The following is a 22,101-nucleotide window of genomic DNA, read 5'->3' as shown; positions in this document are numbered from 1 at the left end:
TACCACGTGAGACGCAGAAAACGGGTTTCATTTGATCATATTTCGTATCTTTGACTATAAGCCGTAGGAATTATGATGATCACGGAGGTTGAGGATGCGACAGAAACTGAGTTACAAAAGTTACGGGGTTTTACCAATATCAGGAAGGAAAAAAAAATGTGGAAAGATTTCTTCAAGGAATCAGAAATAAAACAAACAGACAGGTTTTGAATGTATTTCTTCCAGATCTTTCACATCTTAATTACGACAGACATGTAACTATAGAAACTGCTTATCGATGTCATCTCTTTAACTTCTTCTGTTCAGAGTTTCGACTGCAACATAAAATCACACTTAGAGTTATTTAAGTGACGGTCAGAGTTATTTAGGGTTACGTAAGTGAGGTCAGAGTTATTTACAGTTATGTGAGTGACAGTAATTCAGAGTTATTTACGTGACAGAGTTATTCAGAGTTATTTACGTGACAGAGTTATTCAGAGTTATTTAACTGACCGAGTTATTCAAAGTTATTTAAGTGACAGTCAGAGTTATTAAAAGTTATTTAAGTGACGGTCAGAGTTATGTGAGTGACAGAGTTATTCAGAGTTATTTAAGTGATAGAGTTATTCAAAGTTATTTAAGTGGCAGAGTTATTAAGAGTTATTTAAGTGACAGAGTTATTCAGAGTTATTTACGTGACAGAGTTATTCAGAGTTATTTACGTGACAGAGTTATTCAGAGTTATTTACGTGACAGAGTTATTCAGAGTTATTTACGTGACAGAGTTATTCAGAGTTATTTACGTGACAGAGTTATTCAGAGTTATTTACGTGACAGAGTTATTTACGTGACAGAGTTATTCAGAGTTATTTAAGTACAGCCAGAGTTATGTAAGTGACAGAGTTATTCAGAGTTAAGTGACAGAGTTATTCAGAGTTATTTAAGTGACAGAGTTATTCAGAGTTATTTAAGTGACAGAATTATTCAGAGTTATTTAAGTGACAGTCAGAGTTATGTGGGTGATAGAGTTATTCAGAGTTATTTAAGTGACAGAGTTATTCAGAGTTATTTAAGTGATAGAGTTATTCAAAGTTATTTATGTGACAGAGTTATTAAGAGTTATTTAAGTGATAGAGTTATTCAGAGTTATTTACGTGACAGAGTTATTAAGAGTTATTTAAGGGATAGAGTTATTCAGAGTTATTTACGTGACATAGTTATTTAAGTGACAGAGTTATTCAGAGTTATTTACGTGACAGAGTTATTCAGAGTTATTTACGTGACAGAGTTATTCAGAGTTATTTACGTGACACAGTTATTCAGAGTTATTTACGTGACAGAGTTATTCACAATTTTTTACGTGACAGAGTTATTCAGAGTTATTTAAGTACAGTCAGAGTTATGTAAGTGACAGAGTTATTCAGAGTTATTTAAGTGACAGAGTTATTTAAGTGACAGAGTTGTTCAGAGTTGAGTTATTTAAGTGACAGTCGGAATTATTTAAGTGACGTTGCTGTATCCTAAGTCTGAAAGGAAGCGAGGAAATTTGGAATGTATAATAATTCAGTACTAATATTTGGAAATATTAAAACCACTCCAATTTTCTAGGCCTACTAGACATTCTTATGTCATCTTACTTACGTCAGCGTGAATAGCAAGAACGCCGTCATCCTCGGACGTCAGGATCTCGATGTATCCTGTGCCGTCGCTTCCCACAGTCACGGACTTGCCCGTGCAGGATCCGTTGGACTTGGAGCCGGAGATGATGTCACAATATGTTCCGGCGGGCAGGCAAGTCTGTAATATAACGACGAATCGCAGTTGTAATATTTTCTCACAATCTATAACACTCGCGTTTATTAAGATGATGGTACTAAAATTATCATCATTAATCTCAGGGACTGTTTAGACATTCACATGCAACAACTATCTGGGCTGTAGGCCGCGTGGTGAAAATCTACCACAAGGCGAAGCACTCCCAGTCTCCATAGAAAGTAGAAAATATGTACGTAGTTCAGTAGAGGGGATATCAATTGGATCCACTGGACTTCTAGTTAGAAACACTACGGCCTGACTAATTCATCAACTCGGCTTTAAGGCCTGACAAAATGTCTTAAAGTAGGTATATTTGTTTCCTGCGTAAATGGCTGGGAACTGTACTGAAAGAATAAAATTAAATATCTTCTAGAGCAGCCCAAGGGAAGTGGAAGGGACGCAGGAACCCTCGCCCATGTCCTTTTCGCTTACATCGCCTTACAAACAAACGTAGAGTAAGGCTCATTCACAATGAAAATTAAACATAACGTAAGCGTTAACTTAAATATGTAAACGTTACGGTAAAATCAAGAAGTCATACCATCATTCACGATGGGAACATAAACATAACAGCAGACATACTTGGTAACCATGGAAACATAACAACGACGCCATTTCCTCATATTCTATCGTATACTTCAGCGCTCCACGATTGTGTACTGTTTGAAAATCACGTAAGCATAAGCATGAAAGTTTGGAGTTTGCAGAATTTCATGTTAACGTCTTACGGCAATGTTTATGCCAATGCTTATGTGAATCATTGTGAATGATCCCATTTGGTAGCCTGGGCGCAAACTTCTGTGTTTATGTTACGGTTATGTTTAATTTTCATTGTGAATGGACCTTAAGACTCTGTGCATCAGTGATGGATTTTAAGCGACCAGCGATAGCCGAAGGTTCGTAAAAGCTATGATGCCCGCCTGACACAATTCGTCACTGACCTTCCTGTCTACTCACACCGCACCAAAACTTAACTGTCTCAGCCGGGAAAGGTGGAGTGGGGAGTTTAGGGGTGATCTGCAATGACTCAATCGAACTAATAGCGTCCAGGCCTCTTCTATAGTAATCTTGCGTGAAATATGAAAGGTGGCAAAAAAAGTTACAGCTTTGGTAGTAGGCCTAACACGTCTAAGAAATGAATGACAGTATTTTACGGATATGAATATTCACTGGAACAAAAATGTATGCATTCAATTTTTAACAGAGAAGCTGTAATATATCTAACGGAATGGTACTTGAAGAAGAGGAAAAAAGGAATTATCTGTAGTAATCTCAGACCTCGAGTGATATTTATTAGGACTATTTCGTGAATAAAATAAAAATGTAAATAATGTATTCCTAAAATTCGGTGACAAAATGTTAATAGTTGTATATTTACGAATACTTAACCTATTCAGACATTGTGAAGTTGAAATAGATGAATATCGATTATTGCAATAAAGAAATTCGATGTTATTATTCAGTAATGCCAACTGTTTTATTTCATTCACAAAATACAAATTTTATAGGCTCCAATTATAGGTTAAGTTACCAGTAGGAGCAGGACCAATGTCAAGTGTACCTTATTTCGACCGTTACTTAGGAAAGCATTTTTATAGGTCTACAAACGCATTCTCGCTGTAGTGTGTATCAGAACTAAAGCTGCATCTACACAGTTCAATATTCCAATCGCGTATGCGTGCAATCTAGGAAGAATATTGAAAGACTCAAGTTTAAAAGGTACGCTCAATTAAGATGCATGAAGATTTTGTGCCTACATGGTGCGCAGTTTTGAACGTCGTCTTCACTGCGTAAATATATTAATTAATATTCATTGCTTTAAAGTTGAAAGAAAAGTTTAACCGTGTAGTTGCATCTTAATGTATTCATGATCATCAATTTACTGGGAAACAGTTGGCGACAACGACTAAACAAAAGAACGACCATGCGATAAATTGATAGCGATAAATCTAGTTGTAAAAATTATCGCAAAGTGTGACTGTGATTGGTTGGAATTCAAAATTTCATTACACTTCACTGGACGAAAATGAAATGACGTCATATAAACGAAATAGTCATATTAAATCATAAACTGAACGTGTGCAAAGATGAGGAATGTAATGGGAATCTATCTGAGATGTATTTTATAATATTGGCCCAACTAAACACAACAGAATCACACAGACAACAAAGAACAATACGAGTATTAAAAACTCTAAAATCGTATTTCTGTGACAACCATACCTGCAGCGTCTGCTTGAGGTCCGAGCTGAACTCGTCGTTGAAGGCGATGAAGCCCTTGCCGCCTCTGCAGAAAGCGATCTGCTGGTTGCCATCGTCCCACCAGTCGTTCAAGCCAGTCCCTGCAAAGCAACGCCCCTCATTTTACAACATGTTCACCATCGTGTCCAGTGCTATTCAACATGGGTGAATATGTAATAGGATGCGAAACTGCGGTCAGCACCATCTGGCGGCGGGGGGCTGAAATAAGATGATCAGCGCCCAACGTCGTAGGTGGTGAACATTAGAACTACGTGTTGGGTACATTACCCAGAGTTCTCTATTTATCCATTCGAGATATTGCTCGAAGAGACAAGATGGCAGACAGAAACTTGCTAATAAGTGAACTTAAAGTGATACTAGGTGTGTATAAGCAGTGTATGTTAAACAGTGATGTTTATGGACGTTGTAAAAATAGTGTTGTTGAATGTATTGTAAAGTAATAGTAATATAATAAATTGAACTATCTAAGTAGTTCTTGCAGACTTTTCCATTGCGCTGAACAATATATACCCAAAGAATACAATCCCAATTATCTAACCTTTTCCTTTATTTTTTGTCTCTGTCTGGTTATATTTTAATCGGGTAGTGTAAAATAGTACCGGTTGTTCTGTATGGTTGTGAAACTTGGACTCTCACTTTGAGAGAGGAACATAGGTTAAGGGTGTTTGAGAATAAGGTGCTTAGGAAGATATTTGGGGCTAAGCAGGATGAAGTTACAGGAGAATGGAGAAAGTTACACAACACAGAACTGCACGCATTGTATTCTTCACCTGACATAATTAGAAACATTAAATCCAGACGTTTGAGATGGGCAGGGCATGTAGCACGTATGGGCGAATCCAGAAATGCATATATAGTGTTAGTTGGGAGACCGGAGGGAAAAAGACCTTTGGGGAGGCCGAGACGTAGATGGGAAGATAATATTAAAATGGATTTGAGGGAGGTGGGATATGATGATGGAGAGTGGATTAATCTTGCTCAGGATAGGAACCAATGGCGAGCTTATGTGAGGGCGGCAATGAACCTTCGGGTTCCTTAAAAGCCAGTAAGTAAGTAAGTAAGTAAGTAAGTGTAAAATAGATCGTCTCTTTTATCTTCCTGTTGGCTCCGGTAAGAATTTTCAGTAGAAGATGCTGTGAGGAATAAAAATGTAAATGTTTTATTTTAAATTGGGTTAGTTTTGAATATCGATGAGGGTGGGATGGAATACTTTCTGCATAGTTTAACATTCCCGTCACCAGGTGCGCTGCTAAATGCATGGAGTAATTACTCTTTTCGCTACTTGGTGCGCTGCTAGATGTAATAACGCCCCTCCCCCCAACAGGTGGCAGCAAAATCAATTTCTACAACAGCGCCTCTAGAATGTGTTACGGGAAACTCAGTAAGTTTCGCATTTTATTATATATTCATCCATGTGCACAACTTGGAGGCCATGTTACCTGCCACGACGTTCCTGAAGCCCACCATGTTGAAGATCTGCCTCCACCTGTGCTCGCACACCCAGCCGTTCCCGCAGGTTCCGTCGCTGTTGATGCTGGGTGACACAATGTTGCCGTTGCCGTCTTGAGGTGGGCCTTGGTCAGTATCAGTGTCGAAAGAGAAACTGGACATGACTCGGGGGTAGCCGTATGGATACGCCAACATAAAGGCCACGGCCATCTGCGAATATCACAGATCATGATAAGTTTCAAAAAATAAAACTAGAATTCGAAGTTCAGGAGATACAGGTTAACTGATAGCGGAGTGTTGGACGGAAGTGGGGGAACAGGCTAGGACTTATTTACTTTCTCCAGTCTGGTTGAAGGTTTCGTACCTACTAGCACTAAAACTGGGACAGTTGAGACTATGTGAAGTCATTGCGAAGTCGAGAACGAAATTCAATTTTTAGATATACATTATTAAAAACAAATTTGACCATCGTCTTACTATAGAGATTTCCACGTTAAGAAAAAAGCATTGAGCATCTGAGGCTATTCCATCAAATGCCAGATACCATAGAAACGCCTAACTATCATATAACTTGTACATGTACTAGGCAAGGCCCATAAAACCAAGGTTTTTTTCTTAGAGTGAAATATTCTATAATTAAATTCTTACTAAATAGAATACTTCACTTATTTTCATTTTAAGTGTAATATTATCTTCGTTTCTTGATAACGAGTTTTACTTATACGGGACTTAGGTTTATATTAAATAGAACATATTGTTTTCTAAATGTTTTATCTAAATATTGTTTCTTTTATAGTAATCTAATTAGTTTCAGAGAAGTCTATTTCTCTGACCTATGTTTTATAAATTACTGCGTTTATGTAGCTTCTTTTCTTCATTTGTAATATGTATAGACCTACAGTTACAAATAGTATGTGTTCTGATATTCTAATAATTAAGTATTATTATTATTATTATTATTATTATTATTATTATTATTATTATTGTTAAAATTGTTACTAAGTACCTTTGCAAATAACTGTTTATGGGCCTAAGAATAATATTAAGTTTCTACACTCTAGAGACGATAATGTGATATTTACGTTTGTCCTTCAGGCGAACACTTAATTTTCTCCTTGCTTGGCCTATATTGCTCCATCCAACTAATATGATGTGTGTATGAGGGGAGGGACTATCTTTCCAGCTGCTTTATAAACACTGTATTATTCTGTGTGTCCTTCACTTCAGAGTAAATGTGCCTCAACTTCGAACTCTAATAACTGCCGATCAGGAAAAACTCGTAATATTCAACACACGAGATATTAGTACTAAGAGCAACAACAAGTTACGCAATCATATAATCATTAAGGATGAATTTTATCAAGACAGGAAAGAAGCAATCTAAAGGACTCCAGATCTGTTGACTAAAAAGTTAATTCGCGGAGCCATGATTATTGGAACTGTTTTGCTTCTCTTCGTTCTTACTTCTCATCCTTAAATGTTTTATGATCACTTTTGAAACACCCTGTATTTTAACTTAGATTTCGAAATTCTGAAGGGTATCTTCCCTTCATTCTGTCACATAATACATTTTTTGAAGCACCTGAGTGACTATATTTTACACCCCGTCTGACGTCAGTGGTTAAATGAATCTAAGAATAGGATACATTAATCTGTCACTGTACCTTGTAGAGTTTGGCTGTCTTGTAGGTGAGAATGCTGGCGCCGCCCGCCCCGTGACCTCTCTGGTTGTCGTGGTTGTCCACAAACACGAAGGCGTCTCCGTCGGGAAGGAAGCCCCATCCAGGCCCTGCAAAACAGATCGGTGGTGTGCGTGATGACCACGTTATGTAAATAGTATATTCATCCAGACATAACATTATACAGAGTGTTCTGAAAAAAGGTTCCAATAATTAGAGAGGAGGTAGTAGCCTATGCATCAAAACAAGATATAAAAGTTCTACAAACATGAGTCCTAAAATTAATATCTTCTGAGAAATGAGCAAATGTTTACCATGACTGTAAGAGCAGCATATCTTCCACTGTGAGCTCTTTGGCAAGAAACAAAACATGCTGTTCTTGCAGTGATGGTAAACATTTTCTCGTTTCTCAGAAGATATTAATCTTAGGACCCGTGTTTTTTGGGACATTAATTTATTATTTTTTTATGGATACTATCTCCTCTCTAAATATTGAAGCTTTTTTTTCAGAACACTCTGTATAGATGTGAATAATATGTTGCTCCTTACTGAGTAATAGTGTAGACCATATGAAACTGCTGAATTTCTACATAAATTCGCAAAATAAAATTCTTACGTGGCCTCCAAATTCCCCAGACTTGACACCACCCAATTTCTTTCTCTGGAGTTTCGTGAAGAATGATGTGTATGCACAGCGACCCAGGGATATTCATCATCTCAGAGCAAAGATTTTCTCAGTTTCTGAGATGTTACATCACACATGGGAGGAATTAGCCTCAAGATGTGAACTGTGTTGTGCCCACAATGGTGAACACGTTGAGGTCTAATTTGGACAAAACTCTCATTATTTTAGAATTCATGCACAAATTATTTAACAATAAATAGCAACAGTTCTCATTTTATCACGTTTTTATTTTATGTCTTACTAAACGGATCACCCTGCATTTTTCTCGTAATAGACTTGGAATTGGAACAGATGCATTATAAGACCCACCCTAAATATAAAAATATGCAAAGCCACAAAAAAAAGGTCAACGGAAGTAGAGTTTCGATCAATTAAATGATCGATATATATAGCCTATTGTTTTCATTATGTTGCCAACCAATCAATATTGTTGTAAATTAGTTTGATCATAATCATGGCGGCAATTTCGAATGCTGTAGTTAAATATAAAAAATAAGTGGATCGAATTCTCCCTCTTGATTTACAATGTAGGTCTCGAAATGGAAATTATGGAATTATAAATATAAACTCTTTAGTTATTTGATCCATGAATAAAGACATGTAGGCCTAGACTATGTTTATGGTTTTTTTATGTGAATGTGGTTTACTTAGGAGTGAACTGTTTTGCGAAACATGTAATCGTGGGATGAGACTGAAGAAATTTAAAAGTAAACTAGATGAACTTCTGTGGAGATGTCATTGGAAATTACAAGGTATCGAATGATAGACACAGGAACGCTGTATCGTAGCACTTTGTGAAATCACTCGAACAACGGAGAAGATGAAACTGAACATCTCCAGTGAGGTCCATGGTAAAATGCTAATTTTACACCAATTTTGTATTTAATTCTTTGGTCCAGGGAAAATACTAGTAAAAATGTGTTTTTGTGAAAGACTAGTATTTTCCCTGGACCAAAAATGCAGTATAAAAGGAGTAGAATTAGTATTTTATAATATATCATAAAGATGACTAATATGAACTTAATTTCATTGTTGTATTAATACCAATGTTGTATTGTTTGAAAGTTTAATGTTACTGTGTTTAAAGTTTAGCTTTGATTTGTTTCTTTAACTTTATTTTGAATAAAATTTAATATATTATATAACAAAGGTGACTAATATGAGCTTAATTTCATTGTTGTTGGTTTTATTAAATTATACATGTTTATAGTGCTACGTATTTAGTTTTGTTAAGATGGCATACATGATATAATAATCGACAATATACCATATATAATCGATACTATGGAATATTCGGGGTGGGTCCTATAACGCATCTGTTCCATAGACTTTGTTACTTCACGATGGCTCTTGCCTTTCGTTTCCCTGATTCAACATTGTAAATTGAACTTACCGAAGTTGACAAGGTATTTAATGGGGTTGTTCCCACGGAAAGCGTTGCCCAGTTCAGCACCATACTTGAACTCTGTCACACGACCAAATCCAGTGTATTCGGTTGACTTGATGGCCTCACCACCTGAAAAAAGGTTTGAATAAATTTTATGTAAACGTAATGAAATTGCCAAAGGTAGTCTTCTTCATGGTAGGAAATTTGAGCATTTACACGCACCCAGATCTATGACTTCCTGGTAGATGAACGGTCTGGTCCCTGAAGCAAATCCGTGGTCGGTGCTGAGGTCGTTCACCTGGCTGTAGATGTACTCGAGGTCTGCTGGCCACATGTGCTTAGCAGCGTCAACCCTGAAAATGCCTATAACTTTTTTGGTCCATCGTTTTTTTAACAACCTTACCGATTTTGTTGGTAGGCCTTGTAAGTTAAACTTACAACTAAAGAGTTTGTAATATATAACAACTAGAGGCTTGTGCAGGAAATACTGCAAACTAAGTCCATAAGAAATCCAAATAAAAATTCTTCAGATCTATTTTCAATGAAGAATATCAGACATTTTGAAAGTTATAATGCGCCCTAAATAAAATTGTCCATCGTAAATCGTTAGCAGTTTCAGTGTTTCATTCGTTGCTGGTTGCGGGAAATAAACTTACTCATCACGGTAGCAAGAAGTGAAATGGCATGCTATTTTCCCTACAACAAAATATACTTGGCAGCGATCACAAATCTAATCGATTAAACCAAAGAAATACGAAATTCATTTTGATGTAGTTTAAAGACGCAGCTAAAATAGGAAGCTTGACTCAATTACTACGAAGGAAAATTATAGAATCAGACATATAAATATCTATATCACACTGCCATTAAATATATGAAAAAACCACACTACTTGATTAATAACTATAAAAGTATTTAATTTTTAATAACAATATTGTTATCTTACGTAAGTTTTTATAGTTTTCAGTAACATACATATAGCCATTACTCAGTAAATTACAGAAATGAAGATCTAATATAAAATATTCTTTCTCTGCATCCACTTACTTAAAGCCCCAAAAGGTTTCACTTTCATATCAACAGTATACCATTATGTGTTGCTTTAACTATAATAATATTTAATTTTTAATGATAATAATGTCATCAAACATTCTTAAGTTTTGTAGTTCTTAATATCCAATGCACAGCTGTACTCGGAAAACTACAGACCAGAGAATCAGACCTGTAAATTATTTTATATACGTTATCAAAAAATTACACAAATGAAGATCGACATATTGGCATTATGATGTGAAAGAATCTGAGCCATCTGAACTCTATGTCAGCAATCCTGTAGGTCATGGCCTTCGTGTAATAGTCTATTGTTTATTGTAGTGTGTGTTTTGTTTTATTCTGAAATCAAATTAATTAGTTCTCAAAACTGACGAAAGATGGATTTTGGAAAATAGGAAAATGATGTAGGAAAATTGACATTTCACTGGAAACTACTATTTTTCTGAAAAACTTTGGGTTCCAAGCTTCAAAATGAGGGATCATTTATTAAAATCCGTTCAGCCGTTTTCCCGTAATTTCCATTACTAGTTCCATTACTAAGTATTACAAACTCTTTGCTTACAACACACGTGCGGTAAATAAATCAAATCAACTTTTATTTATTTACTTAAAAGTAACGAACTATCAGTGTCGTGCACCACTATGTGCTATGAGGGAATAACTAAATGCGTTATTATATCTATACTCTTTATAAATTAATTTATTGTAAGAAAACAGGAATTCATGTAGATAAGACGTAACCGTGAAAAGCATTTCTGGTGACTTCCGGTTGTTGCTCTGAGCGCCACTCGTGGAGTCGTGGCTGAATGCAAAAACATCCAAGCGTTAACCTAAACCGGTATGCAATTATTTATTTACACTGATGTATAATTATTATTAATGTGTCAACTACAAACTTTTTCTATACGCTATTTATTTACATTGATGTATAATTAATGTGTCACCTACCTACCTTCGTTAAAGACAAAACTAAACCTTCTATAATTTATTTTATTACAACATTTAAACAATCGCCCCCGAATAATAACAAATGAATGACACATATCGACAAATAACAAACGGCGATCAACACGAAAATGTTAGCGTCCAAAAACAAACTATTTATTTAAATTAAAAAGAGATTAATAATAATTTATTTTTTATTAAGATCGGTAAAAAAATAGTACGCAATACATGTGTTAAGTGCATAACAGAATCTCGGAATAGAGAAGACTCAACTTCGTCTCGTCTTCTTTAACTTTTCTCGATTCTGTTATAATGCACTCACCGCACTTGTATCGCAACATAACTATTTTCTATTCCATACTTTTCGTGGAAATGTAAATATATGAAAATCCTATGAATATTTGAGATTCTAGGAGGCTAGATTCAACGGTTCAATGAAAAATTTGAGTGTAAGAAAAAATTTTAGAATACCGATAGTGTATTGTTTCCTTAGAGGTTTGAAAGATAACAACATTACTGAAAGAGCTCTGAATTATTCAAAATATTCCTATTCAATCAAGGTGGAATATTACATCCCTGATCACATATAATAGATTGATCAGTCCAATGAACTTTCAAGACAACCACTTTCTTTCAGTTTCATTATGCTGTCCTCTAGCAACTGCAAAAGAAGTCACGTTATAACCCTTATGGAAATGCGTAGAGTAATAGCTTGCAACTGTACTTCCATCTAGCGATCATTACCAAAAAAAAAAGCCTTTTCGACAGTGGCGGCTCTGGTGGCTGTTTTCTTTTTATGTTGCCATTTCATAATATGAGAATTGCCAATCTGGTATGTATGTGATCAGGGATTGCACTCACCTGAAACCTGCAATTCCACTGTCGACGAGGTTGTTCAGATACTCAATCATTTTCCCTCTTACGTAAGTGGATCCCTGGTTGAGATCGTGGAGACCATTTAATTCGCAGTTTCGAACCTGAAAAATATATGTTAAAATGATTACCTACCATTATTCTTAAAGCGTTACTTTTGAGAGTAATCTATATTTTTATGGGGCGTTCGTATATTTGTTTCTGCACATGAGTGGGTCTGTATTTGTGTGTATTTATCCCTATGTTTATGGATGTGGGAGTGTGTTAATTAATATATGTTATGTAGCTGTACATATGTCTGTATTTGTGTACATAGGTGTGAGCCTGTCTTTATTAGTATTGGGTGTATGCGGTTTGATACCTAGATTGTGTCTGTGTGTCTGTAATTGTATAGGCTCTGGATTTTCGTATAGCTGTTCCAGAAGTGGGTGTGTATGTTTGTATTTTCATGTGAGTGCACATTTGAGTGCTTGCACAGATGTTTCACTACGTTGCTATGGGTGTACATGTGCCTCGGTATAGCCTTGATTTTTCTGGCGCACCTCGCAGCTATTGAAACCACTCACAACTCATTGTCTGCGTAGAAACTGAAAATCAGGGAAATGTCTGGCGTCTTTGCTAGGATACGACAAAGTATGGCACGTCGATGCAGTGCTTGTCTGGATGTCAATGAACGTGTGTTCCAGCACTTGTGATGAGACAGTGAAGCAATGGAGCCATGCTGCTAATTTAACACTGAAGTGAGTGTTTTTCCTTTCATTCGGTTTGTTTTCTTTGTGTTTTTCTGCATGTTTGAGTCAATAAATTGTGCCTGTAACATTATGATTTGTTTATTCACTTTTCACGTAACTAATTACTTCGATCGAACCAGGTAAAGACATAAACCACTATCGTTCTGAAAGAAAGTGTCGCAGCCCATGGATTCCTTATCAAAAACTGTTTGAAAGGAAGTTACTGCCATTGCAAGTTATCTTTAACCTTACATCGCCTAAGTCTGTCTTTGGAACTGCTCGGTACGGCATGTACTCATCAGCGTAACGGCACGGCAAGGATGCCCCTCCCTCGGGTAACGTGACTCTTTTCAGAAAACGTTGGTTCTTTTACCTTACGGCTCTCTACTGTAAAAGAACTTGGTTCAATAAAGACATCATCTTCTCTCGATACTCCGGTTTTGAGAGGAGAACATAGTTTCGTAGCAAGCTTTAATTAACCTGTAATGAGTAAGTATTTAAATATAATCGTGTGTATACTCCTCTCTCATCCGGACTGAGGACCGGTAATGGCGGAGTTATTACAGCTATTTCTATACATTATATAGGCCTGCATGACTTACACCTTCAGCTAATAAGTACATATTCTTATAACAATATTTTACAGGCTTATTATTTGAATTTACATTAATTTACAATTATACACAATCCATTCCCTATCATTGCTGCCATAATCGCTTGTTCCAAAATTAATTATTTCGCCAATGGCATCATCCATTCGGAATTATCTTCTTAAACGTAGGTACTACTTTCTGAACAAGATAGAATTCTTCGATTGTATCCCGAATAACATGTTGATCGAAGTCGTCCACTTCAACTTTACACAAATCTAATTCTGGAATGAAATATGTTTAGTAGAACTATAAGAAAATAATAACTTGCGAAAGTAATTCATTATGTCGCTCTCAATACACACATTCTTGTACATAACTATTATAGCAATATTTTCTAAACATTACATACCTATTCTTTCCCGGAGTAGTGTGAGGTTCATTCGGTTGTAATTCAGTATTATTCTTAATTCTCTTCACGGAACTAATACTTTTGCCAGAGTATTTAGCCGCTCTCTCATATTGCTTAGCAAGAGGTTCCAGCAAATATATGTTTAATTTTTCCTCCTCGCAATGCTTAATTTTATTATATTTGCGATAATTTCTCTTTCTCGGCTATGGATAACAGCGTTACTTTTTCTCCGCGGTGGTGTGATTTCACCATAATTACTACCCTGTGGTTGCTGCTCCATGTTAACACTACTGGTACGCAGTGAAGGAAATAGCTCTATGTTTCTTGACAAGAGATTATGATGCGGAGCATGCGCAGACAACTCAGTTGGCTCCACCCGCGTTACGCGCTTCCTTCCCTCTGCCCCTCTGACCCCGCTCAGAAGGTTCAAGATAACTTGCAATAACAGTATCTATCAGGTCCTAAAGTTTGTCGTCTAATTTAGAAACATCCTGTATGTGAACTTGAGCGTGTATGTTAATGAGTTATATTTTAAAATGTTCTCTCGCCAATACTCACGTTGTTTGCATCGCTGTAATTGGTGATGGAGCACTGAGAGTGGAAGTCCCCAGGGCCGTAAGGGACAGCGGGGTACTGCAGGTTGTAGGTGTCAGCCGTGTCTCCAGCTTGACCTCGAGCATTATCCCAGTTTCCTGTCATATGGTTCAGAACCACGTCCACGTAGATCCTGCGAATTCAGTCCCTTCACAAGTCAAGCGCACAGCAAACATTAATCATTTTAAATTAATTATTACTATGAAGTTATAACTTCCGCATCAAATTAGCTTGTCACGAAATAATTCGATTATCGCGTGTGGAAATATATATCAAGTATCAATGTAAACATGCTTGGCAATTAATACCGGAAGTTCATTACCTGATTCCCACATTGTTACAACGACGCACCATGTCTCTGAACGCAGCTTCATCTCCTGATCTGCTGTAAATGTTGTACGAGACTAATTGGTACCTCTCCCACCAGGGACGATTTGGTGACGTCACTATCAGATTCTCGTGAATAGGAGAGACCTGCACAGAAATACATCGCCAATTGTTGTATATGAAATACCAACTTCGTCCTAAAATGGATCTTCTGATGACACTGCACATTTTTCGTGTTTACTGTTTTATTCTGCACTGAATTCAATGATGATACCGGATTAGGACAATAATAATAACCATATTATCTTTCTCATTTGCTCTACTCCATCATTCGTGTGAGAATTCTGGATTAACATTACAGATTTACTAATAGCAAATGCCTTACTATAATAATACCACAATCTACTATATACAGTCACGAAGCTTGAGTTTTGAGGGTGCTAGAAACAATAGACTGTGACGGTACTATTTTGCATTGCCTGCAATGAGGCAATATTAGCGATCCTAGTGGTGAGCAACTATCTAATGTTTGCATATTTACTACGTATTGAGCTTCGCGACTGTATATACTAAACTGTGATAATACCGGACAGCTGTATATTAGCAGCATTGACGTGAGTGCAAAATATCAAATATTAATTGAATAGTACCGTATTTAATGTAATATTTTATATCAAAGCTGCATATTATGAGAAATATTGCGTATTTTTTCTTTGCTTTAGTGAGACAAAATTAATTCTGACATTAAGAATGAATTTACAATAACGCTTTATATACCCATTGCTGACAACTGCAAAATTAAAAGTGGTAGTAATCTGATGCTTGTAATAATTAGTAAAGGCATGCGGACAACAATAAAACTTAATTTGCTAAAACCTTAAAATTTCCAATATATTTTAACTTCTATTCATTTATTAGGCCTAAATAAAAAAAAACTAATTTTTTTATTATTCTATAAACACAGAGACAAAGACATTAGGTCTAATAAAGAATTTTGTTGACTCACGTTTTATGAACTGTCGGAAATCGAAAGTACGATTTGGAGCAATTTGTAATGCTGTAATTGTAGGAATTGTAAACAGCACACATACACCCTGACATTTCAACACAGCACTAATTAACAAAACTATTAACTAGCCCAGCAACAATACACATTGCAGTTGATTACAGCTTGTTTCGCGAGTATCGCCACACCGGCCGCCTAGGTTGCAGCACCAGCGTCGTTCGCGCGCAGAACTGCTAGTTGTCCGGTATTATTATAGTAAGACAAGAGGCTGGTTTACGCTACACTCGCGATAAGATGAAGTGATGATGATGATGATGATGATGATGATGATGATGATGATGATGATGATGATGATGATGATTAAAAGAAGAAGGAAACGAGTATGGTGGCCGTTGTTCTAAACAACGGCACCACTATGAAGTATCTTTGGAACAGGCTATTATCCGAAATAAGAAGAAATTTGCGAACCATACAATTTTATTGATAAGCCTATTAATATGAAAATTATTATGACCATGGTAGTGGTATTGATGGGAGACAGTGAGAAGCATGATGATGGTCATGGTCATGATAATGACTGTTTTATGATGCGATGATAACACATTTATGATTGTGATCATGATAACAATGTGATGATAGTGATTATGATAGTTTTATAATAGTGATCATGATGATGCCAGTTTGATGATGGTTATAATAACAGTTTTATGATTGTGATCATGATGACAATGTGATGATAGTGATGATAACAGCGTGATAATAGCGATCATGATGATGCCAGTTTGATAATGGTGATCATGATGCCAGCTTCATAATGGTTATAACAGTTTGATCATTGTGATCATGATGACAATGTGGTGGTAGTGATGATAACAGCGTGATAATAGCGATCATGGTGATGCCAGTTTGATAATGATGATCATGATGATGCCAGTTTGATAATGGTTATAAAAGTTTGATCATTGTGATCATGATGACAATGTGATGATAGTGATGATAACAGCGTGATAATAGTGATCATGATGATGCCAGTTTGATGATGGTTATAAAAAATTGATGATTGCGATCATGATGATAATGTGATGATAGTGACGATAACATCCTAATAATAGTGATCATGATGATGCCAGTTTGATGATGGTTATAACAATTTGATGATTGCGATCATGATGACAATGTGATCATAGTTATGATGACAGCGTGATAACAGTGATCATGATCATGCCAATTTGATGATGGTGATGACAACAGTTTTGATTATTGTGATCATGATGACAATGTGATGATAGTGATGATAACAGCGTAATAATAGTAATCATGATGATGTCAGTTTCATGATGGTGATGATAACAGTTTGATGATGATGGTGATGATTAGTGTGATCTTATTGACCATGATGACAGCGTAATCATGACGACAGTTTATTGATATTCATGATTATGAGTTTGATGATAGCCATGATGGCAATGTGATGATAGTGATGATGATGACAGTGTGATAATATTGATCGTGGTGACAGTTTGATGATGTGATGACAGTGATGACGATTATTATGATGATATTAATGTTAATTATGATGGAAAAGGTAGAGTAGAACTGGCATTTTGTAATGCATTGATCAATTAAAATATTAACTTGGAATAAATTAATAGACAAGAAAGGAAATGAAGATATAAAACAGGGATTAGAAATTACACTGATTTTAGACAAAAAATTGAAAGAAACAAAACAAATTTGATACAGCAAAGTTCAATAATAACAGAAAACCTATGCATAATTCTCCAATATCAATTTCAGAGGACAAATAATTATTGACTGACTCCTGAAATGAATAACAAGGCAAAATCTGTTTAGAAACCGAAACAGATCGCTAAGTCTGTACTTGTGACGCGATATTATGATAATGGAATAAATTTGATTTTTTCGGCTTTGAATTCAATGTAACTTACGAATTTCATTTGTATACTTCGATAATTTGTTAGGCATCACTAAACGCTGTCTTTGAAATCTTCGAAGAACTTCAATTCCATCTGTACGGTATTTTAATTCCTAGATACAAAGTTTTATTTACGTTTTTTTGTAGAAATGTTCTTCTTTAGCTTTCGAACTGTTTAGTAGTCGGGATAGATGATCAGCTCAAATGTGACTGAATATTGCCAAGCTCGGAGGGACAGCTGTTCTTAAGGCTGGTTCACAATAAACCGGAAACGAGAATCGGAGCGAAAACGAAAACGGTAAAATTATTAAAATGTGTACATTTAAATGTGAGCATTCACAATTAACGAAAAGCTTGCCCGAGCCCGGGATCTGGAACGGAGAGTTGACCAAGTTTCAACTTTGGCGTTCACGCTTCCGATCACAGCCCACTAGATTCATTTTAATGCCATCTAAAAGCTATTTTGTCGTCGTATATTTTGTAGCAAGAAGACCGTGACATAACCTATGCATTATTTTGTTCTGTGCTGTGCATCATGGAGCAAGTTTTATTTGATGAGATTCTAATATTGAGTGTTGAGGAAAATCTTCACGTTTACGATAAGCGGCGCGCCTCGTATAAAGATGAGAAAATGAAGGAGAATACGTGGCTGCATCTTTGAACACCGATCGTAAGTGAATCATATTTTATTACTGTATTGGTTGTATTACACACTACATATTCATGCTTCAATTCAATAACTACTGTTGTGTTCATTTTTGTTCTATTACAAAATGTTTCTTCTCTAATTATTTTACGTTATGGTAGACTTAAAATACGATGAAAGAGTAATGGAACGGAGAAAAATTCTCTCCGGCGCCGGGATTTGAACCCGGGATTTCAGCTCTACGTGCTGATGCTTTATCCACTAAGCCACACCGGATACAACTCCGACGCCGGTTAGAATCGTCTCAGATTAAGCTCCAACTCTTGGGTTCCCTCTAGTGACCGCCCTCTGCACTACGTCATAGATGTCTATGAACGCAGGACCGAAGTCCACACATGTGCTGAGGTGCACTCGATGTGAGTGACTAGTTGGCCGGGATCCGACGGAATAAGCGCCGCCTTAAATCTCGAAGTGATTTACGCATATCATATATATTATTTTTAATGTACCGAAGTACATATGATATTTCCATGCAGATATTCTGCGTCATCATACGATGAAAGAGTAATGGAACGGAGAAAAATTCTCTCCGGCGCCGGGATTTGAACCCGGGTTTTCAGCTCTACGTGCTGATGCTTTATCCACTAAGCCACACCGGATACAACTCCGACGCCGGTTAGAATCGTCTCAGATTAAGCTCCAACTCTTGGGTTCCCTCTAGTGGCCGCCCTCTGCACTACGTCATAGATGTCTATGAACGCAGGACCGAAGTCCATACATGTGTTGAGGTGCACTCGAATGAGTGACTGGTTGGCCGGGATCCGACGGTATAGGCGCCGTCTTAAATCACAAAGTGATTTATTATGCATATCATATATATTTTGATGTACCGAAGTACATATGATATTTCCATGCAGATATTCTGCGTCATCATATGATGAAAGAGTAATGGAACGGAGAAAAATTATTGTGATTTAAGACGGCGCCTATACCGTCGGATCCCGGCCAACCAGTCACTCATTCGAGTGCACCTCAACACATGTATGGACTTCGGTCCTGCGTTCATAGAAATCTATGACGTAGTGCAGAGGGCGGCCACTAAAGGGAACCCAAGAGATGGAGCTTAATCTGAGACGATTCTAACCGGCGTCGGGGTTGTATCCGGCGTGGCTTAGTGGATAAAGCATCAGCACGTAGAGCTGAAAACCCGGGTTCAAATCCCGGCGCCGGAGAGAATTTTTCTCCGTTCCATTACTCTTTCATCGTATGATGACGCAGAATATCTGCATGGAAATATGATATGTACTTCGGTACATTAAAAATAATATATAGACTTAAAATAGGTTGTGATAATAAAGATGCATGAGCATATTTATAGTACCGTATCTAATGAAATGTTTCAATTGAAATTTCGAAGTTGGTTAACTTGTGTTTATGTTGGCTGCCTTGTACTCATGAGAGAACGCCATTGGTCAATTATACACAAATAACATCAGAATGCGTAATATCGACTTTACATATCGTTATTGACATGCATATCGATATGCATAGCCGTCTACGTTCTCGGGTTATTGTGAATCAAAAATTTCCATATTCACGTCCTGTGCTTCTCGTTTTCATTCTGGTTCTCGTTTCCGGTTTATTGTGAACCAGCCTTTACCTGTACTCCGGCGAAACCGTTGGGGGCCAAGAAGCGCTCGCACTCGTCCGCGATGTCCGAGAACTTCCACTCGAACAGATGCACGATGGCGCTCCTGCCATCCACCACGTTGGGATCCTTCTGGGCGTGGGTCAGAGCCACACACACCAACAGGACAGTCAGCGGTAACCAACCCATGACCAGACTGATACAGAGCTTCGTGTGTGAAGAGTTGTGCCACTCTCCGGCAGCTGATGCGTTATATATCCCGCAGTTAGGGCCTCCGTTACGTGTCGTCGCGGACCCAGTAGCACGGAAAGATAAATATCCAGAGCGCCATATTCGCTGTTGGCACTCTGGAACGAGTAGCTGAGGAGGGAAATTGCTGTAATCAAAAAAACATCAACATGTTTTTCAAGAGGCAAACACACATGTGCTTCAAATGATGTAATAGCTATTAAGGGTATTATTACGAGCTCCAATCCTCCTGCATATGGCGTGAACTGAACAGAAACCATGTGACCATGAAACGATCTGACATATAGGCCTACAAAGTGAACCGTAATTAATGTCATTAATTTCAATGGGTTATTCTTTGGGATATCTCAGACAAAAAAGTTTAAGGCTATATGTACGTGAACGACCACAAATATTATCAGAAAATACAGGCTCTAATTTCTAAAATTTTATAAGAAAATGAATTCACAATTGGAAAAACAAGACTTGTTAGAACTTAAATATCTGATAAAAGTATAAAAAAAGGTTACTAATAATATTTTTCAAACCAGTTTTATCAAAGTATAAAAAAAAGCAAACAAAAAAGTTTGCAGTTACATCATTTGGTAACCATAACATTATTATGGTCTCTCTGACAGCTTTCATATTTTTATGCTCGACCATGCCGAAATAAAGTAATTATACACCTGGTAGCAGACCTTTAATGCATGTCATTAAAGTACACCTACTCATTAAAGGTCAGGTCTTTCAGCCAATGACGACTCAGGTTACAACTGTTCAGCCAATGACAGGTCAGCTTTCTACCGTTATAAAACCGCAAGTATCGATTATTCTCGGATATGCAATCGAAAGAGAATTAGCGAAAAGTCACGGAGGCTGGAAATCCAATACTGTCGCAGAAGGTTATGTTCTCTTACTATAATAATTAGCGTTAATTGTAAATAATATTCAAATAAATTCAATTTGTCATCTCGTTTTTCAATGTCGAATTCAATAATCAAGGTTAGTTATATCAAGTTTAACGGGATTACATCAAGGTCAGTGACATTATTGTTCCTCGGAAAAAATCAATACTTTCGCGTCTGCGCACATCTCACAATTCACGACCTAGAACAAGGTCACTTCCGATCTTGTCAGATACAAATAAAATGTATACATCTGAATACTGTAATTTCAAGTTAGAAATATGGTCGAGCATAAAAAGTCGTATGAAACTCGCCTATAATGGTAATTAAGGAGCGAGTATGGATGTTTATGAAACGAGCGCAAGCGAGTTTCATAATTTTCATACGAGCTTCTTAATTACTATCATTATAGGCTCGTTGCATAATGTACTATTCCTGAATGAAATAAACACTTATTTCTGAAAAGTGGACTACTCTGACATGTAGAGTTGTTTATTTTAATGCAATTAATTTATTTTGTCCTATATAAGATATATTAAAATTTACATAATGTTTTGTGACCTAATTTTTCTATTTTCAAAGAAAAGGGCATTATTGTAGTCTACTTTTTGCATAAATGCGTGTTAAATCAGTGTACAACATTTCAGAATTCTATCTCTAATGGTTGTGGAGTTAAGAAATAATAATATGTGTGAAAACTGTCAAATTTTGGAAAATTTAATTTAAAGTAAAAAGTGAATTCTAAAAAATATTATTAGTAATCTTTTTGATACTTTTATCGGATATTTAAGTTCTAATAAGTCTTGTTGTGGTACCTTGTAATTTTTGTCCAATTGTGAGTTCATTTCGTTATAAAATTTTAGAAATTTAGAGTCTGCATTTTCTGATAATATTTGTGATCGTTCACGTGCATATACCCTTGATACAATTTTGTTCGTTTTTACTTCCTTT

At 36.5% G+C, this 22,101-nt stretch overlaps 2 protein-coding genes across 3 annotated transcripts in view; one reads left to right on the top strand and one right to left on the bottom strand.

Moving 5' to 3' along the window:
* The window catches only part of Dh31-R (Diuretic hormone 31 Receptor), a 1,450,252-nt gene that overhangs the window by 1,366,541 nt on the left and 61,610 nt on the right, over nucleotides 1-22,101 (top strand). The window lies entirely within an intron of this gene.
* LOC138712604 (alpha-amylase-like) lies at nucleotides 288-20,263 on the bottom strand. Its single transcript, XM_069844576.1, has 11 exons — nucleotides 20,030-20,263; nucleotides 14,777-14,928; nucleotides 14,419-14,587; nucleotides 12,116-12,231; nucleotides 9,479-9,609; nucleotides 9,263-9,385; nucleotides 7,170-7,294; nucleotides 5,496-5,715; nucleotides 4,018-4,136; nucleotides 1,621-1,776; nucleotides 288-314 (listed from the first exon to the last, which is right to left on the bottom strand). The coding sequence occupies exons 1-11, from the start codon at nucleotides 20,204-20,206 to the stop codon at nucleotides 303-305; spliced, it is 1,500 nt and encodes a 499-aa protein (XP_069700677.1). The 5' UTR covers nucleotides 20,207-20,263; the 3' UTR covers nucleotides 288-302.

Source organism: Periplaneta americana, chromosome 13 (genome assembly GCF_040183065.1).
Source record: "Periplaneta americana isolate PAMFEO1 chromosome 13, P.americana_PAMFEO1_priV1, whole genome shotgun sequence".
NCBI classification, from domain to species: domain Eukaryota; kingdom Metazoa; phylum Arthropoda; class Insecta; order Blattodea; family Blattidae; genus Periplaneta; species Periplaneta americana.
This window is presented reverse-complemented; position numbering and strand designations above follow the sequence as displayed.